General features: G+C 51.5%; 1 protein-coding gene across 1 annotated transcript in view; it reads left to right on the top strand.

Moving 5' to 3' along the window:
* LOC116484938 (cholesterol 24-hydroxylase) overlaps positions 1-19,337 on the top strand; it is a 42,774-nt gene extending 23,437 nt beyond the window's left edge. The window contains exons 8-15 of the mRNA XM_032180017.2: positions 7,892-8,042; positions 8,213-8,275; positions 10,124-10,196; positions 13,276-13,360; positions 13,987-14,097; positions 17,399-17,487; positions 18,198-18,264; positions 18,567-19,337. Coding sequence (XP_032035908.1) covers positions 7,892-8,042; positions 8,213-8,275; positions 10,124-10,196; positions 13,276-13,360; positions 13,987-14,097; positions 17,399-17,487; positions 18,198-18,264; positions 18,567-18,737 — 810 coding nt within the window. The 3' untranslated portion in view covers positions 18,738-19,337. The remainder of the gene's footprint in view (positions 1-7,891; positions 8,043-8,212; positions 8,276-10,123; positions 10,197-13,275; positions 13,361-13,986; positions 14,098-17,398; positions 17,488-18,197; positions 18,265-18,566) is intronic.
* The last annotated feature ends 6,476 nt before the right edge of the window (positions 19,338-25,813 follow it).

The raw sequence follows: 25,813 nt of genomic DNA, 5'->3' as shown, positions 1-25,813 counted from the left end.
GGGTTTTGAGTTCTGGTATGTCTGAAGTGACTTCTGAATCAGGATTTGCATGCATTGCCTAAAGTAAAGGCTTAAAATCAAATTGGCTTAAAGTAAATTAGGAGTTAATCTTTCTCTCATGTGAAATGATCCCCAAAGCAGGCAATGTAGGATGACTATGATGGCTCCACGGTGTCAGATTTTCTGGATCCTTCTGTCTTCCTGTTCCACTGTCTCAGCACATCACCTCATTGTCATAAGATGGTTGCTGCAAAAGGTGCACCCTGCCTGCCACTGCCCGTGCCCACATGGGGCCTGGGAACCAATATCCTCACCTGCTGCAGCCACCACCACCTGCACGCACTGTCTAGGGACCAGACATGCCCCACCCACTGCCAGCACCCATGTGCATCATCTAGGGGCCTGAGGAATGGTCTACCATGACTGCTGCCACCAGCTCCTGCCATTGAGAGGGCCTGAGGAGAGGCCTGTCCCACCTGCCGACACTGACCCCCATATGCATCATCCAGGGGCCTGAGGACAAGCCTGCCCAGCCACCATCCACTGCTGCCTACACCCAAGCATGCCATCTGGAGGCCTGGGGATTGGCTTACCCTGCCTAATGTAGGTTGTGCTGCCTGTGTGCAATATTGGAGGACACCTGAGGAGAGGCCCATCCCTCCTGCTACTGCTGGCGCCCACATATGCCATCCAAGGGCCTGAGCACAGGCCCATCCTTCCCACTGTTGCCACCAGTGGTGCTCAAGGATTGGCCTGCCTGGCATCTCCATCCTCAGCAAAGCCTCAGGATGGCCTCCACTAACAATGACAGTCTAAGCCACTGAGAAACTCAGAGATACCACTGGCACTAATTACAGCTGAAGAAATTAAACAGAAACTATGTTACTGTGCCAATCCATAATCAAGCTAAAGCACCCTACCCACCCAACACTATAGATGCACCTATAGAAAAGTCTTTCCCTATGAAAGCCAATCCATAAAATTGGAAGAAGGAACTATTACACCAGATGCACATACAGGCAAAAGAAACATGGAAAAAGCAAGGAAATACTATACCTTCAAAGAAACAATAACTCTCCGGCAACAGATTCCAAAGAAAATAAAATTTATTATATGTCTGAAAAAGAATTCAAAATAATGATATTAAACTCAGTGAGATAGAGGGGACACAGATAAAAATGCAAAGAAATCAGGAAAACAATTCATGACCTGAATGAGAAATTCAACAGAGAGATAGATATCATAAAAGAGAAACAGAAATCTTAAAACTGAGGAATTCGGTGAATGGAATAAAAATATAATTGAAAGCTCAAACAATAGACTAGATTAAGCAGAAGAAAGAATTTCTGAACTTGAAGACAGGTCTTTTTTGAAGTAACCCAATCAGACCAAAAAAAAAAAAAAAAAGATTGAAGAAAGTCTTTGTGACATATGGGAAAGCAGTAAGTGACCAAATATTCTAGTTCCAGGAATTTCAGGAGAAGAGATGGGCAAAGGCATATGAAACCTATTTAATGAAATAATAGCTGAAAACTTCTCAAGTCTTGCAAAAGATATAGACATCCAGGTACTGGAGATATAGAGATCCAGGTATAGTCATGCTTTGTATAATTATGGAAGCTCAAAAATCTCCAAGTAGATTCAACCCAAAAAGGTCTGCCTTCTCCAAGGCACATTATAGTCAAACTGTCAAAAGTCAAAGACACAGAGAGAATTTTAAAAACAGCAAGAAAGAAGCATGAATTCACATATAAAGGAATCAGACTAACAGTGGATTGCTCGGTGAAAATCTTACAAGCCAGGAGTGATTGGGATAATATATTCAAAGTGCTGGAAATTAAAAACTGTCAGTCAAGATTATAGTACCTAGTAATGCTATACTTCCAAACTGAAAGAGAAAGTCTGTCCCAGACAAGCAAAAACCGAGGTAACTCATCACTACTAGACTGGCCATACAAGAAATGTTTAAGGGAGTTCTGCAGATAGAGCAGATCAACAAATGAGAAAGAGAAAGGAGTTAAACATTACTATTACAGAATGTTTACCAAACTGCAATGATAAACAGAGAGGAAGATAGGCACAAAATATATACAGAACAACCAGAAAACAATTAACCAAATGACTAAGAGTAAGTCCTTACCTATCAATAATAACCTTGAATGTAACTAGATTAAATTCCCCCACTTAAAAGATATAGATTGACTGAATGGATAAAAAATTACCCAACTGTATGCTGCCTACAAGAAACTCACTTCACCTGTAAAGACACATATAGACTGAAAGTAAAGGAATGGAAAAAGATATTCCACACAAACACAAGCCAAAGCTGTCAGGAGTAGCTATAATTATATCAAATAAAACAGACTTTAAGTAAAAAACTGTAAAAAGAGACAAGGTCATTATATAATCATAAAGGGATCAATTCTGCAAGAAGGTAAAATACTTCTAAATATATTTGCACCCAGAGATAGCAAAGATCTAAAGGAAAAGATAGACTCTGATACAATAATAGCTGGGAACTTCAACACCCCACTCTCAGCATTGGACAGATCATCTAGACAGAAAATCATCACAGAAACATTGGATTTAACTACACTTTAGACCGTATAGACCTAATAGACATTTACAGAACTTTTCATCTAATAGCCGCAGAATATACATTCTTCTCATCAGCACATGAAAGATTCTCCAGGATCATATCTTAGGCCACAAAACAAATGTTAAGAAATTGAAATCATATCAAGTATCTTCTCAGACCACAATGGAATAAAACTAGAAATCAATAACAAGTGAAACTTTGGAAATTGTACAAATAAATGGGAATTAAACAATATACTCCTGAATGACCATTGGGTCAATGAAGAAATTAAGAAGGAAATAAAAAAATTATTGAAACAAATGAAAAGAGGAACAAAACATACCAAAACCTATGGGATACAGCAAAAGCAGTGCTAAGAGGGATGTTTATAACAGTAAACACTTACATCAAAAAAGTAGGAAGATTTCAAATAAACAGCCAAATGATATATCTCAAGGAATTAGAAAAGCAAGCACAAATCAAACCCAAAATTAGTAGAAGGAAATAAATAATAAACATCAGGGCAGAATTAAAGGAAGTAAAGACTAAAAAAGTACTAAGGATCAATGAAGTGAAAGGTTGATTTTGGGAAAAGATAAAATCAATAAACCAATAAATAGACTAGCCAAGAAAAAAAAAGAAGACCCATATAAATAAAAACAGAAACTAAAAAGGAGACATTGCAACTGATACCACAGAAATACAAAGGATCATTACAGATTTTTATGAACAACTATAAACTAACAATTGGAAAACTTAGAAGAAATGGAATTCCTGGACACATACACCCTGCCAAGATGATTGAACAAGGAAGAAATAGAAAACCTGAACAGACCAATGGTGAGTAATGAGATTGAAATACTAATAAAAAGTCTTCCAACAAAGAAAAGCCCATGACCAGATGTCTTTAGTGCCAAATTCTACCAAACCTATGAAGAAGAACACCAGTTCTTCTCAAACTATTCCAAAAAATTGAAGAAGAGGGAACTTTTCCTGACTTATTCTATGAGGCCAGCACAAACAGACAAGGACACAATAAAAAAAACTACATGCCAACGTCCCTGATGAATATACATGCAAAAATCTTCAACAAAATACTAGCAAACAAACCTAATCCAACAACACATCAAAAAGGTAATTCACCATGATTAAGTGGGATTTATCCCAGGGATGCAAGGGTGCTTCAACATATGCAAGTCAATAAATGTTATACATCATATTAACAGGATGAAGGACAAAAACCATATGATCATCTCAATAGATGCAGAAAAAGCACTTGATAAAATTTAACACCGCTTCATGATTAAAAACTCTCAACGAATTGTGAACAGAAGGAATGTAGCTCAACATAATGAAGGTCATATATGATATACCCACAGCTAACATCATACTTAGTGAGAAAAAGCTAAAAGTCTTTCCTTTAGGAACTGGAACAAGATAAGGATGCCCATTTTCATCACTCTTATTCAACATAGTACTATTAATAGAAGTGCTAGCCAGAGCAGTCAGGCAAGAGAAATAAAAGACATCCAAATTGGAAAAGAAGAAGTCAAACTGTCCCTCTTTGCAGAAGACATGATCTTATATTTAGAAATTCCTAAAGACTCCACCAAAAAACTCTTAGAACTGATGAATGACTTCAGTAAAGTTGTGGGGTAAAAAAATCAGCATACAAAAATCAGTAGCAATTCTGTACACCAATAATGAACTCATGGAAGAAGAAACCAATAAAGCAATCCCATTTACAACTGCTATGTAGAAAATAAAATACCTAGGAATAAATTTAACCAAGGAGGTGAAAGACCTATACAAGGAAAACTACAAAACACTGATGAAAGAAATTGAAGAAGACACAAACAAATGAAAAAACATCCCACTCTCATGGATTGAATTAATATTGTTAAAATGACCATACTACCTAAAGCAATCTATGGATTCAATGCAATCTCTATCAAAATACCAATGACATTCTTCACAGAAATAGAAAAAACAATCCTAAAATTTGCATGAAACCACAAAAGAGCTGAAATAGCCAAAGCAACTCTGAGCAAAAAGAACAAAGCTGGAGGCACCACAGTACCTGATTTCAAAATATACTATAAAGCTACAATAACCAAAACAACATGGTATTGGTTTAAAAAATAACAACAGACATAGACCAATGTAACGGAATAGAGAGCTCAGAAATATATTCATGTATTTACAGGAAACAGACTTTCAACAAAGGCACCAAGAACATACATTGGGGAAAGGGCAGTGCTGGGAAAACTGGATATCTAAATGCAGAAGAATTAAACCATACCCCTATCTCTCACCACATACAAAAATCACCTTAAAATGAATAGACTTGGCCAGGCGTGGTGGCTCATGCCTGTAATACCAGCACTTTGGGAGGCCAAGGTGGGTGGATCACAAGGTCAGGAGATGGAGACCATCCTGGCTAATATGGTAAAACCCTGTCTCTACTAAAAATACAAAAAATTAGCTGGGTGTGGTGGCACACACCTATAGTCCCAGCTACTTGGGAGGCTGAGGCAGGAGAATCACTTGAACCCGGGAGGTGGAGGCTGCAGTGAGCTGATATCATGCCACTGCACTCCAGCCTGGGCGACAGAGTGAGACTACAAGACTATGTCTCAAACAAAAAAAAATTAATAGACTTAAACATAATGGCCGGGCGCGATGGCTCATGCTTGTAATCCCAGCACTTTGGGAGGCCGAGGCGGGCGGATCACGAGGTCAGGAGATCGAGACCACGGTGAAACCCCGTCTCTACTAAAAATACAAAAAATTAGCCGGGCGTGGTGGCGGGCGCCTGTAGTCCCAGCTACTCGGAGAGGCTGAGGCAGGAGAATGGCGTGAACCTGGGAGGCGGAGCTTGCAGTGAGCCGAGATCGCGCCACTGCACTCCAGCCTGGGTGACAGAACGAGACTCCGTCTCCAAAAAAAAAAAAAAAAATAAGACCTGCAACTATAAAAACACTAGAAGAAAACATAGGGGAAACGCTCCAGGACATTGGTGTAGGCAAACATTTTATAGCTAAGACTTCAAAAATACAGGCAACAACAACAAAAGTAGACAAATGTGGCCAGGCATGGTGGCTCATGCCTGTAATCCCAGCACTTTGGGAGGCCAAGGCAGGCAGATCACTTGAGGGCAGGAGTTTCAGACCAGCCTGGTCAACATGGTGAAACCCTGTCTCTACTCAAAATACAAAAATTAGCCAGTCATGGTGGTTGGCACTTGTAGTCCCAGCTACTCGGGAGGCAGAGGCAGGAGCATCACTTGATCCCGGGAGGTGGAGGTTGCAGTGAGCCGAGATCACACCTCTGCACTCCAGCATGGCTGACAGAGTGAGACTCTGTCTCAAAAAAAAAAAAAAAAAAAAAAAAAAAAGACATGTGACTATATTAAATGTGACTATATTAAACTAAAAAGGTTCTGCACAGCAAAGGAAACAATCAACAGAATGAAGAGACAACTTGTTAAATGGGAGAAAGAATTTGCAAACTGCTCATCTGACAAGGAACACAAACAACAGCAAAAAAAAAAAAAAGCAAAAGCAAGTAATTCCATTAAAAAGTTGGCAAAGGATCTTAATAGACATTTCTCAAAAGACAAATGGCCAAGATGTATATGAAAAAATGCTCAATGTCACTAATCATCAGATAAATGCAAATCTGTGAGATATCATCTTACCCCAGTTAGAATGGCTATTATCAAAAAGACAAAAAATAACAGATGCTGGTGAGAATAGAGAGAAATGGAACCTTATGCATTGTTGGCAGGAATGTAAATTTGTATAGCCATTATGGAAAATAGTATGGAGGTTTCTCAAACTAAAAAGAGAACAACCATATATATGATTCCGCAATCCCACTACTGGGTATTTATCCAAAGAAAAAGAAATCAGTATATCAAAGGGACACCTGCACAATAGCCAAGATATAGAATCAACGTAAGTGTCAATCAACAGATAAATGGATAAAGAAAATTTGGTGTAGCCGGGCGCGGCAGTTCACGCCTGTAATCCCAGCACTTTGGAAGGCCAAGGCAGGTGGATCACCTGAGGTCAGGAGCTCAAGACCAGCCTTTCACATGGTGAAACCCCATCTCTACTAAAAATACAAAAAATTAGCCAGGCATGGTGATGGGCACCTGTAATCCCAGCTACTCAGGAGGCTGAAGCAGGAGAATCGCCTGAACCTGGAAAACAGAGGTTGCAGTGAGCCGAGATTGTGCCATTGCACTCCAGCCTGGGCAACAAGAGTGAAACCCCATCTCAAAAGAAAATTTGGTGTATATACACATGGAATGCTGTTTGCCCATAAGAAAGAATGAAATCCTGACATTTGGAGCAGGCTGGATGGAACTGGAGATCATTATGTTAAGTGAAACAAGGCAAGACCAGAAAGACAAATATTGCCTGTTCTTCCACGTATGTGGGAGCTAAAAAAGTTGATCTCATGGAGGTAAAGAGTGGAATGATAGTTACTAGAGGCTGGGAAGGGTGAGTGGGGGGATGAAGAGAAGTTGGTTAATGGGTACAAACATACAGTCATATAGAAGGAATAAGTTTTAGTGTCAGTAGCACAGTGGGTGACTATGGCTACCAGCAAGGTATTGTATATTTCAAAAATAGGGAGAAGATTTGAAATGTTTCCAACACAAATGATAAATGTTTGAGGTGATGAATATCCTAAATATGCTGATTTGACCATTGCACATTGTATTCATGTATCAAAATATCACATGTACCCCATACGTGTGTATAATTATTATGTATCAATTAAAATATATAGATTTTTAAAAAGATGGCTGCTGCAGCTCCACATATCACCTCCTTATTCCAGGCATGAAGAAGGGAGAAAGGTGAAAGCTGAGTTCATCCCAGGGCCCCCTCCCCTTCCCTGGGACTTCGGCCCCTGAGCTTGCAGCCCCCAATGCCGCCCCGTCTTTTTGGCAGTTGATCGCACTCTACTTCCCTCTGCTTGGGATTTGTTCCTTCGATGCAAGCATAGCTGCCTCCACCCATCAGGGGTCCCTTTTTACCTTGCAGGGCTACGTGGATATTTTAAGCCATCCTGCCCACCACTGCTAAGGATTTGGTGCAGGAAAGGGAGGCTGAGGCCTGGGCTCAGTCTGCCATCTTGATCCAGTCTCCCCGGCTGCTTCATCTTTTCTAGAATTTCTCACATTCTACTGACCTCCCGGCTTGCCAGTGCCGCTAACGTCATTTCGGGGTGATGGGGGAGAGGGGAGAGGGAACATGCGTGTTCACTTGGCCATCTGGAGCTGAAACTCTTGTTTAGTTCCTGCCAGGGAAGAGGAAGCAGCTCCGGGAGGTCCGGGAGAGCATTCGCTTTCTGCGCCAGGTGGGCAGGGACTGGGTCCAGCGCCGCCGGGAGGCCCTGAAGAGGGGCGAGGAGGTTCCTGCCGACATCCTCACACAGATTCTCAAAGGTGCGAGGGCCCCGTCTGCGGACTGGGGAGGGCGGGGTGGGCCGGGACATCCCCCAGGTGATTCGTCGCCACTGACTCTGTTTGGCTTAAGAGGAGAAACAGTTATTTTATGAGCCATGAGGAAAGGGAGCAAAAATTTGCTGGGAACTGAGACTCTCCTTGTCTTTCAGCTGAAGAGGGAGCCCAGGACGATGAGGGTCTGCTGGACAACTTCGTCACCTTCTTCATTGCTGGTTTGTAGCTTTAGTGGTGAACAAGGGCCCGGAGCTCTGCAGAAATGCTGCGGACCATGGATCCCTCAAACCCAACTCTTTGGGATTTTTTGGGCTATCTGAGCAGAGCTCACCGCAGGGCTAGGGGGCTGGGCTGAAGGGAGCAGAAGCCCCCTCTCCTAGCTGTCTTGGGGGCCTCTGACCTGGTAATGCAGCTGGCAATTGTGGGGATGTGTGAAGCTGGCCTGTCAGCTCCGGAGAGCTTGGCTGTGTGAATGCAGGCATCCCCTCACTCAGAATTTGTGGGGAGGCCTGCATTAGACTGGCACAAAAAGAGATGCTAAGCAGCTTCATTCATTTGCTCATCAGATATTTCCTGAACATGGTTCTTCACCTAGAAAACTCTTCACCTGTCAGTGAGCCCTCACATGCCTCCACCCCAGGGAAGCGCAGGCTGCCTCAGGCACTCAGCTAGGAGCTGACCACAGGCCTGGAGCTCCTCCCCACCACCCATCTCATCGTGTTAAGCTGTTTATTTATTTGTGGTAATTGAGTGAGGTCTGTTCCCCACCAGACTTGATGAGCGAAGGGTCAGGTTGTTTTGCTCACCTCTGTTCTCCCAGGGCCCAGTGCAGTAGGTTCCCATGAACATTGAATGAAATACATGAACAAATGGTTGACACTAGGCACTGGGAAGATGGAGGTGAACAAGATGAGGGACAGTTTCTAGTCTATTGGTGGAGGTGGACAGACAGAGAGACAAATACTGATGGACGAAGAGGTCTGCGGGTGAACAGCATGGAAGAAGGCCCTTTAGGTGGGAGAAGCACTTGCAGATGTCCTGCGAGATTAGAAATGGCCAGTGCTAAAGCAAGGCTGCAGGGTGCCATTCCCTGCAATGGATAGAAAGGACTTGCAGAACCAATGACTGGTCCTTATTCCTGCAGCTGGGAACCCAGGTCCTGGATGAGGCTTCTGGACAGACCTAGCCTCAGTCTCCTCATCTGTAAAATGGGGGCCTTGAGGAGCTCTCCAGGCTTCTATCCAGCCTTCCAAAGAGGGTTTATTAATCCCGTCTCGTCCCTCCAGTCTATCCCTGAGACGTGCGTCCAGATGCCATGGGGGACTGGCCGAGGGCAGGGTGGGTTGTGTCTGTCTTTCCCTTTGCCTGTGAGGAAACTGAGGCCGAGGAGGGAAGTGGCCTCCTATAGTCACAGCCCGCGATGCAGAGCTGGGGCCAGGGCTGCTCTGTTCTCCCACCCTGCTCCCCGGCTGAGGGCTCCGCTGGCTGTGTGACTGGCCCACCTCCACACCCTAGGAGCTGGGCCCTGCTTCCCAGCTCTGACTTGCTGTAAGTTACAGGCCCTTCTCCTGCATTCAAGTAGGCCCCTCAAGCCCCTTGGTTCCTTTAGAGTAAACTCATGTCTGTTCCCGCCCAGGCCAGCTTGGAGGGGTTGACTCTATCACCTTGGCCAGACCCTGCCAGAACTCAAAATCAGCCTCCCAAAACGTCCGCCACCCCCTCATGGAACCTCAGGGTCATGGGGGGCTTTTGTGTGTACCCTGCAGCCCGGGAAGGAGAGGCCTTGGGCTCACGGACTTTGAATTGTGTCCCTCCCCACTCTCCCTGCTGTGTGATCAAAGAGACCCATTCCTCTCCACCTCCACTTTTTCTTCTCCAAAATGGAGGTGAGCACCTCCCCGGGCCAAGTGAGACCCAGACGATGGTTCAAGGAAGGGGCTTTTAGAGCCAGATGCCTGGAGGTACCTGCCATTTACATGCCAGCACTGGCTGGCATAGAGGCAGACAAACTGTCTCCTTCATCCTGTGGCCCCACGTGAAGCAACCACTGTCCTCCCTTCCCACAGGTCATGAGACCTCTGCCAACCACTTGGCGTTCACAGTGATGGAGCTGTCTCGCCAGCCGGAGATCGTGGCAAGGTATGGGGGCTGCTCTTGGGGCTAGCAAAGAGGTCTGTCTGATGTCTTGTTCCTGAGGGCCACCTGCCCCCACCTCCCATGGTTGAGTCCCCTCAACATGCCCTGCTTCCCCCGGGCCTTGGCACGTGCTGTTCCCTCTCTTGGAAACGCTCTCCCTACTTTTCCCCTGGAGAACACACCTCCTCCTCCCACTCCTCGTCTAGAAAGGGCTTCTTGGATCCCTAAAGGAGCCACCCCATGTTTCCCCTCTGAGCCTCCTCCTGACTCATGAATGTGTTTCCCCGGGACTGTTTCATCATGTCTATTTCAGCCATGAGACTGGAAGCTCCAGGAGGGCAGGGACCGTGGTTTTTTTCCCTCCCCACAGCGTACCCAGTGCCTGGCCAGGGCCTGGCAGTGAGGATGGAGCAGAATCCCTGCTAAATTGCCAAGAGCGTGCTTGTCTTCTGATGGCAAGACAAAGGAGGGCGTCCCTGGGGAGGTGGTATTTGAGTCGGGCCATTGGTTTCCTTAAATACAAACAGGCTTCCTCCAGGATAGTTGCATGGAGTGGCTGAAGCAAGTGTCAAAGCTCTCTGAACACACCAACAGGCTGGATGGGAGCTCTAGGAAGGTGGGGTCAGGCCTTCAATTACAATTATTAGTCATCAGCAGCATATAAGGGCAGAAGTGAAAGATTGTGTGAAAATATACAATCTTTCTAGGGTTTAAAAATAAGTATAATTGTAATAAGCATTTCATATAAAAATTTTGGGAAGAGCAGAAAAGTTATAACAATAAAAATAAACCCACCCATGGCACCCCACCCACCCAGAGGCACTTCACTGTTAACTGCTGAGTATCTGTTCAGCACCTTCTCACCTACGCATGGGCAGCTTTGCTGTGTTTTTTGTCACCTGGTTGTACAGCTGGCTTTTATTCCCCATGAGCCTTATCACAGCATCGCCTACCTCATTGTAACCTCCTCCCAAATCCACTCTTTAAAAAATTGTGGTAAAATATACATAACATAAAATTTTACATTTTCATTGTTTTTAAGCACACAGATTAGTGGCATTAAGGGCATTCACATTGTGAATGTCATCCCCTCCACTATTTTTATTTTTGCTTTTTTGAGACAGAGTCTTGCTTGCTCTGTTGCCCAGGCTGGAGTGCGATCTCAGCTCACTGCAACCTCCGCCTCCGTGATTCAAACAATTCTCCTGCCTCAGCCTCCAGAGTATCTGGGATTACAGGTGTGCACCACCACACCTGGCTAATTTTTTTTTTTTTTTTTTTGTATTTTTAGTAGAGACAGTGTTTTGCCATGTTGGCCAGGCTGGTCTCAAACTCCTGGCCTGAAGTGATCCACCCGTCTTGGCATCACAAAGTGCTGGGATTACAGGTGTGAGCCACTGCCCCTGGCCTCCGTCTCCAGACCTTTTTCATCTTCCCAAACTGAAAATCTGTCCGTTCTCCCCTCCTCCATCCCTGGTAACCACCATTCCACTTCTGTCTCTCTATGTATTTGTCTAGGTGACTTATGTAAGTGGACTCATACAGTATTTGTCTTTTTTGTGACTGGCTTATTTCACTCGGATAATGTCCTCCAAGTTCATCCATGTTGCAGTATGTGTCAGAACTCCCTTCCTTTTTTTTTTTTTTTTTTTTTTTTTTTTTTTTTAAGACAGAGTCTCGCTCTGTCACCCAGGCTGCAGTGCAGTGGTGCAATCTCAGCTCACTGCAAGTTCTGCCTCCCGGGTTCATGCCATTCTCCTGCCTCAGCCTCCCAAGTAGCTGGGACTACAGGTGCATGCCACCATGTCTGGCTAATTTTTTTTGTATTTTTAGTAGAGACAGGGTTTCACGGGTTAGCCAGGATGGTCTTGATCTCCTGACCTCGTGATCCGCCCGCCTCGGCCTCCCAAAGTGCTGGGATTACAGGCGTGAGCCACCGCGCCCAGCAGAACTCCCTTCCTTTTTAAGACTTGCTAATGTTCCATTGTAAGCATCTATCCCATTTTGCATATTCGTACATCTGTCCATGGATACCTGGGTTGCTTCTACCTTTTGTCTATTTTGAATAATGCTGCTTTGAGGATGGATATACAAATATCTTTTAAAGTCCCTGCTTTCGGTTGTTTTGGCTTTATACTCAGAAGTGGGATTGCTGGATCATATGGTGATTCTATTTTTAATTTTTTGAGGAATCACCGTATCGTTTTCCATAACGGCTGAACCATTTTACATTCCCACCAGCAGTGCACAAGGGTTCTTTCTGATTTGTCCACATCCTCAACAATACTTTTGTGTCCAGAGCCACTCTTTTTTTTTTTTTTGAGACGGAGTCTCGCTCTGTTGCTAGGCTGGAATGCAGCGGCTCTACCTCTGCTCACTGCAAACTCCACCTCCCAGATTCAAGTGATTCTCATGCTTCAGCCTCCCAAGTAGCTGGGATTACAGGCACCCGCCACCACTCCCGGCTAATTTTTGTATTTTTAGTAGAGACAGGGTTTCACCATGTTGGCCAGGCTGGTTTCCTACAGCCAATCCCAAACATCAGACACAAATGGTGGATGTTTTAGGGCCCCTGGAACATGGTTCCCAATGGTTTGGGCACTGTTTTGGATGTGGCCATCGCTGGATCTCTTTAACAGTCTTTGGGCTGGGCACAGTGGCTCACACCTGTAATCCCAGCACTTTGGGAAGCTGAGGCGGGCAGATCACCTGGGGCTCAGGAGTTCAAGACCAGCCTGGCCAACATGGTGAAACCCTGTCTCTACTACAAATACAAAAATTAGCTGAGCGTGGTGGTGGGCGTCTGTAATCCCAGCTACTCAGGAGGCTGAGGCGGGAGAATTGCTTGAATCCTGGGGGGAGGGCGGAGGTTGCAGTGAGCCAGGATTGCACCACTGCACTCCAGCCTGGGCGACAGAGCAAGACTGTGTCTCAAAAAATAAAGATACAAGTAACAGTGTTTGTGAATGGGGAGCCCCATGCTTCTCTCTTCACGCTTCCTTCCAATGCCCACTTCTTAAAGCTAAGTAAGTCGGGGAAAGGCTCCCTTTGGAGACGAACTTGTCTTTGTCTTACCCCACAGGCTGCAGGCCGAGGTGGATGAGGTCATTGGTTCTAAGAGGTACCTGGATTTCGAGGACCTGGGGAGACTGCAGTACCTGTCCCAGGTGTGGGAAGTAGGAGGGAAGCTTCTGGGCGGATGTGGGTGATCATGTCATCTCGTGCCTGCTTCCTCCCTGGACCTTTTAGGACATGGTTCTCAAACTTTGCTGCATAGGGTACTCCCCCAGAAGATTTAAAGTATTCTGAGGCCCAGGCTGCCCCAGACTAATGACATCAGAGTCAAAGAGCTCCCCATGTCACCCCAGTATTCAACTTAGGTTGGAAACTGGCCCTTCAGTAAATGGTGCCGTATTTGTGCTTCCCGGCTAGGCTGGGGTTCCAGATCCTTAAGCTTCCCCTGGTGGAGTCAGGCTCAGCAGTGCCTCCCCATGCTGCCGCCGCACAGCAGGAGGCCTTGCAGGTTCTGCTGCGGCTCTGGAATGGTGGGACCCCTGATTCCTGGTCCCAGCTCTGCCACTGTGGCCTTGCACAACTCCCTTCTCCTTCTGGACCTCAGTTTCTCCATCTGTCACGTGACAGGCTGATGTCCCAGGGGCCTGGGACCCAGGCCAGGGTAAGGGTACGCATTCAGCCTGCGGGTGGGAAAGACTGGGGTCCCAGGCTGCCGCTGGCCGGCGTGATCTGTGGCCTCTCCCGACTCTCTTGTTATCTCCCCTTGTGGCTTCTCTAGGTCCTCAAAGAGTCGCTGAGGCTGTACCCACCGGCATGGGGCACCTTTCGCCTGCTGGAAGAGGAGACCTTGATTGATGGGGTCAGAGTCCCCGGCAACACCCCGCTCTTGGTGGGTGGAGGCCCTGGGGACCCTGGGGTGGGCTGGGCTGCTTGCCCCAATGGTGGTGAATTTGGGACTCACCAGGGGAGCCTGTGGCCCTATTCCCATCATTGCAACGGGCCTCACTGGCTGCCCTGTTCCTTCTCACGGAGCCTCACCGTAGCCCTGTGAGGGCTTTTTCCCCTCCTCACACTGTCCAGCAGAAGATTACAGCGGGTCATTCTGGAAGGGAGGTGCCCCATTTACAGCTGAGGACACTGAGGTTCAGAGAGGTTATGTCACTTTCCTGGGGTCACACAGCTGGTGAAGAGCAGATATGGAAAATGCCCAGTTTCACAGTGGACCCAAATTTGTCCTGGTTCCTTCTCTCCTCACATTTTACAGCCCTTTCTCTCTCGGCTTTCTCCCCGGACCTCATTTACCTTGTGTCTCTTTGTTTGCTTACTTGTTCATTTATCCATTCATCCAGGCGCTTATTCATGTATGATAGCCCCTAAACCCACCCCTAAACCAGAAAACTAGGATGTAGTCACTCCCTGCTGCCCGACAAGGAATCGCTAATCTGAATTGTGTGTTTGCCGTTCCCTTGTGTGTATGTGTGTGTGTGTGTGCCTGTGTGCACTCACGCAGTAATATATTGTAGGACTTGCTTTTTGACTCAGTATAAAGATTGGTAAGATTTGTGTAGGTGTCTCCACAAGGCCATAGGACAACCAACGATCAATTCTCAGGTGACAGGCATTTGAGAGGTGTCCAGTTTGTCCCTATCTTCAGCACCACGGCAGCTATGCCGTTTCTGTCCGCATGTCCAGGAACGGTGTGCAAGCAAGCTCCTCGAGCATTTACCCAGAAGTGAGAGGGCTGGGTTGTAGGACCCGTGACTGTTCAGCTTTACAAACTAATGCCACATTGTTTTGCAAAGTGGCTGCACCAACTTGGATGCCCAGTAGTGGTGAGGGAGAGCACCTGCTGTTCTTCATCGTCTCCAACACTTAGCATGGTCCAATTGTGTATCTGCTGCCATCCAAATATGTGTTTTTAAAAACGTATTTCACTGTGGTCTTGATTTGTGCCTTCCTGATTACTAACTAGTAAGAGTGAGCATCTGACCTGCTTTCTCTGTCTCTGAGATGTGGGCTCAGTTTCCCTTTTTGGGTAGTGGGTTTTTTTGTGTTGCTATGTAGAGCGTTATTTTATTTTATTATTTTTTACAGCATACATTTATTTACTATTATTTTCATTATTTTGTTTTTAGATAGAGTCTTGCTCTGTCCCCCAGGCTGGAGTGCAGTGGCGCCATCTCGGCTCACTGCAACCTCTGCCTCCCGGGTTCAAGCGATTCTCATGCCTCGGCCTCCTGAGTAGCTGGGACTACAGGCGCACACCCCCACGCCTGGCTAATTTTTGTATTTTTAGTAGAGATGGGGTTTCACCAGGTTGGCCAGGCTATTCTCAAACTCCTGACCTCAAGTGATCTACCTGCCTCGGCCTCCCAAAGTGCTGGGATTACAGGCGTGAGCCAGCGCGCCCAGCCCTAGAGCTTTATTTTAAAAACTCACGTGTTAATCTTTTGTCTGGTATGTTTGTCATCTTTGTGGCTTGTCTTCATTAATGTATTTTTGATGATCTGCATGTCTTAATATTTTTAACAATTACTTCTTTTGCTTTGCCTTGTTTAAGAAATCCTTCTCTATCCTGAGTTCAGGACATTCACTTACTTTGTCCTCAGTTTTACATTTTTCTTTTCAAAGTTGAGCCTGTAACTACCTGGAATTGATTTTGTGTGTGGTTTCAAGGTAGGGACCTTTCTGTATTGACTTGCCAGGGCTATTGTAACAAAGTGCCACAGACTTTGGCTTAAATAACAGAAATTTATTTTCTCTCAGTCCTGGAGGCTGGAAGTCTGAGATCAAGGTGTTGGAGGCTGGTTTCTTCTGAGGGCTCACTCCTTGGTGTGCAGACAGCCACCTTCTTCCTGCGTCTCCACATGGTCTTCCTTCTGTGTGTCTGTGTCCTAATCTCCTCTTATAAGGACACCAGTCAGGTTGGATTAGGGCCCATCCTAAGTACCTCATTTTAAGTTAATTACCTCGTTAAAGACCTTGTCTCCAAACACAGCCGCATTCTGAGGTACTGGGGGTTAGGACTCCAACATATGAATTTGTGGGGGGCGAAATTCAGCCCGTGACAGGATCCTTTTTATTTTTACCTATGAGGAAGGAGGAGCCCCAGTCCCTGCTCGCAGCCCCTCTCCTCCCAGGGCTCTGCCCCACCTCCTCCAGCGTCCATCCAAGCCTCATCTGTGGCCACTCTGTCATCTGTTTTGCCAAGCTTTCTTTTTAATACTCCTGTACCAATACCACTGTGCCTTAACAGCCATCTCCTTAGATCCCCTTACAGCCGGCAGGGGAAGCCCTGTGGCTCACTCTCAGCTTGGGGGTGCCAACCTGTGGGCTTTGAGTGGGCAGACTGGGCTTCAACCCCAGCTCTGCTCCTGGCTGGCTGGGTCATTTCCATCAGGCCTTCGGCTTCCTCTTTGTTAGGTGGGGGGAGTGGTGAGCATCAGTAGGATGACGTACATCATGTGTCTGGCAACAATCCCCGGCACATCGCAGGTGCCCTAAACCCAGCCCCCGTGCCTGATGCTCCCACATACTTGCTGGAGCTCAGCTCCAGGGCTCCCTGCACCCTCTGCTGCGCTGACCCCCAGCACAGAGAGCCAGGGGTGGAGCAGGCTCAGGAGGAGATTTTGTCCTAGTGTTTGGAGGCCAAGGACATGGAGTGAGCGTCAGCCCCACTCAGGAGGCACCACGCGTGCACATGGAAGGCTGGTGGGGTCTGCAGCTCCTCCACTCCCACCCCTGCTGAAGTAGGCCTTGAGTTGAAGAGAAACTGAATACAACAGTTCTTGGGATCTAGAGGAAGTTGGCCTCACAGAGTCAGATCTAAGTTTGAATCCCGGTTTGGTCATTTATTTGCCTGGTGACTTCAGGTGAGTCACTGAGCCTCTCTCTGGGTCTCAGTTTCCTCATCTGTAAAATGGGGATAATGATGGCTCCCCCACAGGGCTGAGCCCAGCGCAGGATGACGCAGTACGCCCAGCTGGCACAGTCGACTGTCCCCGCTCTTCCTCTTAAGGGATTTTCTAGGAGGCCAGTGCAATCGACACCAACCTAGATGGGGGGTGAAGACATGGGAGGAGAGTGGGACCCACTCTGCTCTAAGTAGCCCCGTTGGGTGGCCTCAGTGGCTCAAGAGGTGCCAGGGCAACAACCTGGGAACCAGAGACGAGCGGACCCTTTGCCCGCAGTTCAGCACCTATGTCATGGGGCGGATGGACACATACTTTGAGGACCCGCTGACTTTCAACCCCGATCGCTTCAGCCCCGGAGCACCCAAGTAAGTCCCTCCTTGAACTGCCCATGAGTGGGGCTGGCGGGAGAAGGACAGACACAGCGGCCTCTGGTCTGAGCCAGAGGCACCCACTCAGCCCACATAGCGTTCCAGATCCCTGTGAGGTGGTTGTGGAGGAAATCACAGCTCAGAAAAGTTAAGTAACTTATCCAAGTGGCAGAGCGGGGGTCTGGCCCCAGCTCAGTCTGGTTCTAAAGCCCATGCTCATAAGCAGCACCAAATACTGGGAAGCTGGGTGACTTCACCTCCCCAAGCCTTGAGGTTCCTGTCTGAGAAATGGGACCATCCGTGGCTGCATCTGGAAGTTGCTGTGGGGGTCAACGCGCTAAGTTACCAAAGCCATGGTGGGAAGAGCTGGACTCCACAGCCTGCCTGAGTGTTCAGATCCAGGCTCTGCCCAGAGCTGGATGTAAATTTATGACCTGGAGTGAGTTGCTTTGCCCCTCTGAGCCTCAGTTTCTCCATCTGTGAAATGGGGACAACAGCAGTTCCAGGAGGGTAAAAGGAGGAGAAAAAGAGAGAATGCAGATCCAGCCCTCGGCAGAGTCAGTGGTTCATGCTTTGCATGCAAAGTGCCCAGCCCCTGGCTCAAAGTCTGTGTTCATCCAGACCTGGGGTAACTACTGTCTTCCTTGTGTTGTCCCTGTGGGGATGCCCGGGGCTGCTGGCCTCGTGATTCCTCTCTTTCCCTGCAGGCCACGGTTCACCTACTTCCCCTTCTCCCTGGGCCACCGCTCCTGCATCGGGCAGCAGTTTGCTCAGGTAGGAGGGGCAGGGCTGTGGTTCTGCCCAGGAGTAGCTGCAGGGGTGGTGGCTCATCCTGAGCCAGGAAGCATCTCAGAACCCCTGCTCTGGGGCTGCTGGGCTGTGGGCTCGGGACCCAGCAGAGCCAGACCCAGAGGACTGGCTGTGTTTTGCACAGAGGAGAGCGCGAAACACAGGAGGCTCCCCAGGCTCTCACAGGCTCTCCAGGAGGAGAGCTGGCTGTGACATTTGCTGCTCATTCACTCACTCATTCTGTCTTTGCTTCTTCATGCCTTCCTCATTTTGTCCGCTGGGCCCAGATGGAGGTGAAGGTGGTCATGGCAAAGCTGCTGCAGAGGCTGGAGTTCCGGCTGGTGCCTGGGCAGCGCTTCGGGCTGCAGGAGCAGGCCACGCTCAAGCCACTGGACCCAGTGCTGTGCACCCTGCGGCCCCGTGGCTGGCAGCCCGCACCCCCACCGCCCCCCTGCTGAGGGGGCCTCCAGGCAGGACGAGACTCCTCGGGCAAGGGCCGTGCCCGCCCACCTCTGCTGCCCACGGCCACCCACCTTCTTCCCTGCCCCGTCCCCTGGGCCACCCTTCACGCTGGCTTCCAGCGGGCCCTCTGCCGACCACCTGCTTCACACCCCTCAGCGCTCCCTGTCGCCTGCGGGCTCCATGGCCCTTCCTGGACTGGCCCTTGCCCAACTCCCAGCCACCACCATTGTTCCTACCACTGAGCCCTTGCACAGGCCACTTCCTCAGACGAGACACCCTAACTCTTGCTCACTCCCTAAAGCCCTCTTCAGGGGTCACCTCCTCCAAGAAGCCCTCCTTGCCACCCCCAGCTGGCAGGGGCCCCTCCTCTGTGCTCCCTCGGTCACCTGTGCTACCTCTAACACCACACTGACCACACTGTATCGTGAGTGTCCGTTGACGTGACCAATTGCCCTGCCAGGCTGTCAGCGCCTCAAGGGTAGGGTCTGCGTGTGATTCGTCTCTGAGCCCCCTGTGCCCACCCAGGGCCCGGCACAGAGTCGATGCTCAATAAATGTGTGTTGACTGCATGAATGACCTGGAACCAGGCCATGCGCTCTCGCCTCAGCTTGCTCATCTGTGAAAAGGGGGAGGTGTGGAGGCTGGCACAGCTTTGGAAGCTGCCAGCCCGCAGATGCCCCGGAGATGCCTCGACAACACCGCCTTGGGAGAGACTGCCCCAGGTTACCAGCCTATTCCCTGAGCTGTGTTCACGGCCATGCCCCTGGGTGCTGTGTGAGGTTGGGCCTGGGTGGGTGACTGGCTCTGAGAGCTGGATTTGAGAGGTCAGGGAGGCCCCTGGGCCTTTCTTGGGAGCAGCTTGGTGGAGGTGAGCCCCGTGCCTGTGGGCACCTGCTGCCCTCCTGACCTGGCAGGGGGGCAGGGCGGGTGAGACTGCATCCCTCGTGGTGGTGATGGGAGAAGCCGTCCCTTCCTCCCCAGGGCCATGTCCTCTGAGCTCATCCAAGGAAGAGGTCCTGCCCTGAGTTTCTCCTTCAGCCACTGGGAGCTTGTCTTTGTGCAGAGAGAAAAAGCGCCCTCGTGGCCCAGTGCGGTGGCTCACGCCTGTAATCCCATCACTTTGGGAGGCCAAGGCGGGAGGATCACCAGAGGTCAGGCGTTCAAGACCAGCCTGGCCAACATGGCGAAACCCTGTCCCTACTTAAAAATACAAAAATTAGCTGGGCATGATGGTGGGTGCCTGTAATTCCAGTTACTTGGAGTCTGAGGCAGGAGAATCTCTTGAACCCAGGAGGCAGAGGTTGCAGTGAGCCCAGATCGCACCACTGCACTCCAGCCTGGGCGACAATGAGACTCCGTCTAAAAAAAAAAAGAAAAGAAAAAGCTGCCCTCTCCCCTGCCTGGGCCATGCACCCCCTGGGAAGACCCCCTCCCCAAAAAGGGAAGGCACAGATGTGTGCCGGCCCATGATGTGCATTGTCGGCCTCCTTTGGTCCTTGCCGCAGTCTTGAATGACAGCTCTAAGAGATGGTCCCATCAAGCAGATGAGGAAACTGAGACTCAGGGGTGGAAGTGACATGCTCAGTACAGGTGGGGCCTGGGGTGGCTCTGAGAATGGAGGAGACAAGTGTCTGTGTTCCCAGCCTGCCCCTTTCCCCAGCCCAGGTGGGCCCTGAGAATGCACACCCCCGCCTCTGGTCAGAGGGTCGGGTCCCCGGGATGCCTCCAGAACGGCAGCATCCTTGCAGAGCGAGGGTCCTCCTGCTCCCCTAGCACCTCGCCTGACCACGTGGGTACCTGGCCAGCCCCTTATCAAGCTGCACCCTCCACCCCCTCCATTTCCAGCCCCCTGTCTGGGGGTCCCCCAAACTCACCACCCACTCTGAGAATGGTATGCCCGAGCTCAGCTTCCAGCCACCTGATCAAACTCATCCCTGGCCAGAAGCAGCCCCTTCCCACAGCCACCCCAAATGCCGCTGCCTCCCAGCGTCCTGTTCCCAAGTCCCCAGCTGGGCACTCTTCCCTGACCTGCTCTGCTGTGCCCCCCTCCCCTGCCCTCTGAAGCCCTTCTCTGAGTCTCTGAGGTTCACCAGTACCCACACGCCTGCCCACGCTTCCCACAGCCCATGCCCTCTGCCTCCTGCTGTGGCTGGGCCTAGTCCCCACAGGACAGCACCTCCTTCACCTGAAAGTCCATCTAAAAGGCCACAGGCCATCAGGCCTCAGTACTGCAGCGATGCAACCCAGCATTGTCTGGAGGGGCCTGGAGGGATCGGCCCCCTCCAGAGACTTCAAGTTCCCGGCTTGACCATCCTCTGATTTGGCAAATATCTGTCTGTTGCTGAGCCTGAGCCTTCACACCATGATTTCTTCAAATCCTGCCAGGAAACAGGAGCAAATTATGGCCCATTTCACAGATGGGAAAGTCAAGGCCAGAGCCACAGCTGGGCCATAGTGGAGTCAGCACCTGAACCCATGGCCCTTTGCATCCAGTGGCCTTCCACAGGCTCAGCATGCCCTATCCCTGCAGGCCTGGGCTTGTCTTCTGCACACCCCAGGAATCCCAGATGGCTGAGAAGTGCAGAGCCAGAACCCCCCAGCCCCGCTGTCACTGCCAGTGGGGCCATCCTGCCCTTCCTTTCTGAGCCACTTCCTCTTCCATAGACTGGGCTTTCAGTCCATGCTGCATGGGGGAGCCACCTGGGCAGGTGAATCAGCCTCTGGGGTGGGGCCCAGAAACTTTTCTTTTGTTTTTTTTTTGAGATGTAGTTTTACTCTTGTTGCCCAGGCTGGAGTGCAGTGGCACAATCTCTGCTCACTGCAACCTCCGCCTCCTGGGTTCCTCAGCCTCCGGAGTAGCTGGGATTACAGGCATGTGCCACGACGCCCGGCTAATTTTGGTATTTAATTTTTTTTTTAGTAGAGACGGGGTTTCACCATGTTGGCCAGGCTGGTCTCGAACTCCTGACCTCAGGTGATCCACCCGCCTAGGCCTCCCAAAGTGTTGGGATTACAGGCGTGAGCCACCGCGCCCGGCCCAACTGTTTTCTTTTCAAGTCTCCGAGGAGATCCCAATGTGCATGGGCCGGTGCCGCCAGTCCAGGTGACGCTGAGCCTCCGGACCCAGGCAAGATGGATAGGATTAAACCCAAGGCTATGCAGCTAGGCTATCTGGGGTCAAATCCTGCCCCCACCTGCCTGGGCCTCAGTTTCCCCATCTGTAAGGGAGGACAAATAATAGGACCCACTTCCTAGGGTTGGTGGGGAATTAGTGTCCACACGTGGGCCGCGCTCTGGCACTGTGAGTCTGGTCATTGTCACCTGCAGGGAAGGGAGGGCTTTTCTGCAGGCAAGGCGGCGCAGTTCCCGGAAGAACCGCACGGTGGCGCGCTGGCGCAGAGCTCGGGCTCGCCCTCCCGCCCAGGCCAAGTGGGAGGTGCCGGCCCCAGGCGCGAAGGGTCCCGAGGCTCGGAGTGGGTGGGTCGAGGGGACGCCCGCCCCGCTCCCGGAAGCGGGGTCAGGCGGGAGGCCCGGGGGTCGGCAGTGGCAAGCTCTGGCCACGGCGTGGGGGTAGGATAGCCACCCCCATTTCACAGATGGGGCTCCCGAGGCGCGGTGAGGTCTGGCAGCTGCTGGGGACGCAGGCACGGCCCCCGGGGCGGTCGCAGCGGTCGCTCGGCGGGTGGGTCCGCAGGCCTCGCCGGGAGCCGGGCCTGGGTCTGGGGCGCTGGGCCTGGGTCTGGGGCGCTGGCAGGCCGGCTGGGGGGCGCGCCGGGCGGGAGCGCGCAGCTCTGGCGGGAAGTGCGCGGGGTCGCGGGGGCTCGGGCGGGGTGCAGGCCTCTGCCGCCGCCGGGGAGGCCGGGGGATGCCCTCACTAGGCGGCTCCAGAGGCTCCGGGCCCCGCCCTGCCCTGCCACTCCCTCTCTTGTGACCTCGGCCAGTGGCGGTCTTTTTTGAGCCTGTCCCCTTCTCTGTAAACCTGGACGTGCTTGATCTACGCTCACGTCCCCGCAGGAGGCTTCCAGCCTGCACATTCCTGGGGGCGCGCCTTCCCCAGGCACCAGCTTCTCCAGGGCTGAGCTGCTGAACTCTGAAAACCTTTGGGCACCTCCCTGCCCTCTGCCCGAGCGACCTGCGGCTGGAGACCCTGAGCTGGCCCAGCCCTCTGGGGTGCCTAGGAGCCTAGGCTGGGGTGGGGGTGGCTTCTGGAACCTTGGGCTGCCGGGTGTGGGGTGAGAGCCTTGGGCCAGCTATGGCCAGGTGGGAGGTTTGTTTCCTCTGTGCTCTGGGTGCTGGGGCTGGAGGCGGTGGCTCTGCTGGGTTTCAGTGACAGCCAATGTGGGTAGACAGAGAACCATGCCCTGTGTCCCAGCAATTAGCTGCCCACCTGGGAAGGTTCTAGATGGGACTTGGCAGAAGCCTGAGCCGGCCCCTCCTGGCAGTCCTGGCCGAGCGGGCACCGAGCGCTTTATGCTGGTCCAGAGTCAGTTGGAGTGACTAAATTCACATCTGCCCAGACCTCACCCCGGGCTCCGGACCTCACCCTGGGGTCTGGACCTCACCCCAGGCTCCAGCCTCAGGCATCCCTGGATGTCCAAAAATAACCCCCCACCCCCCACCCGCACCGTCCCCGGCAGTCACTGGGGGTATTTCTGGCAGACGGAAGGGGACTCACAGTGGGAGGGAGGGTCATTTCCCTGAATCCAGGACCAGCATGGGGAGGGACACAGTCAAGGCCCTGCCTTGGCCTGGAGCTTTAAAAACACTCATTTCTTCTGGAACGCAGCCTCTCCCCAGTAAATCCTTCTCACCAGAGAAAACCATAGTCACCCACCTGGTGCTCACTTCTTGGGCAGCCCCTGCGGGGACTAGACCCTGGGTGGCCAGGCAGAGGGGTCCCCCCCACCCAGCGGGAGGCAGCCTGCTAATTCTGGGTGCCAAGGGCAAGGCTGCAGGTCCCTGTGCAGGACACCGGCCAGCTGCATCCCGTTTGGAGCCTGCCCTGGATGGGGCTTCGTGGGCCCAGGGCGAGGCCAGGCAGGGACTGGCATGAACAGCAGCCCGCACAGGAGCGCCCTGGGCCCAGGGCAAGAGCCCAGCAGCCAGTGGCAGACACTGGGTGAGGAGCCCCAATGATTCGAGTCACGCTGTGCTGGCCATGAGCCTCACCTGTTGGGCGCGCTGTGCGGCCAACCCTGAGCCAGCTTTACTGTACCTCCAGGCCCCTGTGCTACAGACAAGGCTCCGAGAGGTGGCGGCATGCCCCATCTCAGGGCCAGAGGGCAGAGGGTGGGGTGGGCTGTCCCTGGGGCCCTTGCCCCTGCTGTTGAGCCCAGGAGCCTGAACCTGGGAGGCATCCCCATCACCTCCCTGCCCCCTCCCAAATGACAGTGGCTCCTTGGCCACCACCCCAGAGGTGAGGGGATAGCCCAAGGAAGCCAGGAGCTGCCCACACCCTCAGCCCAGGGACACCCCGTGCAGCTGCATGGGCCTCGCGGGCTTCTTTCCTGGCTGGGAGCCTGGACGCTGGGAGGGTTGCCCAAGGCCACCCGGGCAGCGGTCAGTCAGGGGTGCCTGGGCTGGACAAGGGGCCCTGGGTGTTTGGAACCAGCTCGCAGAGCTTTGCTGGAGCAGGTGCACGTGTGTGCGTGCATGTGAGCCCCACGTGCACATGTGTGTCTCTGCATGTCTCTCCGTACCGCTTCGTGTTCCTGTTCCCTAGTCTCCGGTTATCTGTCTGGCCCCCCGTGTGTGAGGCTGTGCGGATGAGTCCCCACATCCGTCTCATGCTCTGTGTGGAGCTGGTGTGTCAGGCCTGACCTGGACTGTAAGAAGGTGTCTCTTTGAACCCAAGGCAGTGGACAAACATCAGACGCGTCGCCATGGGCTGGGCCCCTGCCGTGTGGCATGCGTTCTGTCCTCACCCCACGTCCAGCGAGATGGGCTAACCTGCCCAAGGCCACACAGCCAGGAGCTTGGGGCCATCCAATGTGGACATCCATTGTCCTTCAAGTTGTGGCCACCAAGGCCCCACGTGAGGCTCCCTGCTCCCCACCTGTCCTGGCTCTGTGTACAGGGGGAAGGAACCCAAGTCTGAGGGGTCTCCAGCAGGGAGAGGCTGCACTCCTGAGGCCCAACCAGGGTCGGGTGAGTGCGGGGCAGCAGGTGTCAGCAGTGGGGGAGGCACGGGTGGGAAGCGGGGCCTCTTCCCTGACCCCCACCACGCTTGGCTGCCCCTCCACCTTTGATCACTGACCCTCCTCTGTCCCTCCAGGTACACTTTCCCGCCAGTGCTGGTGCTGGCTGGCCGGTGTGGGAACTCAGGGGCCGGCCTTCCTCCAGGCAGTGGCAGTGGGGAGGGGGCTGGGCACACTGTGGGCGAGCAGTCACTGCAGAGCCTCCCCCTGGGAAGCGGCATGATGCTGTGGTGTCTCAGGGAACCCAGGAAGGGCACTGGCTCTGGGCTGGGCCCCACAGGCATCAGTATATGTGTGCCCCTCCCTTTGCCCCGTGCCCTTCTAATGACCCCAACTCCTGCCCGACCAGATTTCACACCACTGTCCCGCCATCTCGAACCATTCCTGGGTGCCCGAGCTCTTTCCCACAGCCAGGCCCATGTTATCCTATCCATCCCCACCCCCATTCCTCACTTCCCAGGTCTCTGCGTGGATGACTCTCGGAGGTCCTCCCTGACCACCTGCCCTTCCTTCCTGACCTCAGTTCCTTCACCAGCGCCCCTCCACCCACAAGCCTGTGGGCCCTGAGAGACTGCCCCCAGGGCTTGTTCAGGCCCTGGCAGCGTCTGCCCCGTCATGGTGACCATGGAGTAGCTATTAAGACCAGCTAAATCACACATAGGTGAGTCCTCGGGGGCCAGTGGGCGCACAAACGGTTGCAGCTTCAGGGTGAGCTGCAGGAGGCGCATCATGCACACACACACCCGACACGCAGACGCACCCCTGCACGTGGACATCACAAGCTCCCATGGGCACATACACCCACATATTCTCACATGCACATGCACTCCCCCACACACGTGCCCACTGCCATGCACCCATGCACACACACATGC

This window comes from Hylobates moloch, unplaced genomic scaffold, assembly GCF_009828535.3.
Source record: "Hylobates moloch isolate HMO894 unplaced genomic scaffold, HMol_V3 SCAFFOLD_16, whole genome shotgun sequence".
In the NCBI taxonomy this organism is placed as follows: domain Eukaryota; kingdom Metazoa; phylum Chordata; class Mammalia; order Primates; family Hylobatidae; genus Hylobates; species Hylobates moloch.
The sequence above is the reverse complement of the archived record's forward strand: the minus strand, read 5'-3'. Positions and strand labels throughout refer to the sequence as shown.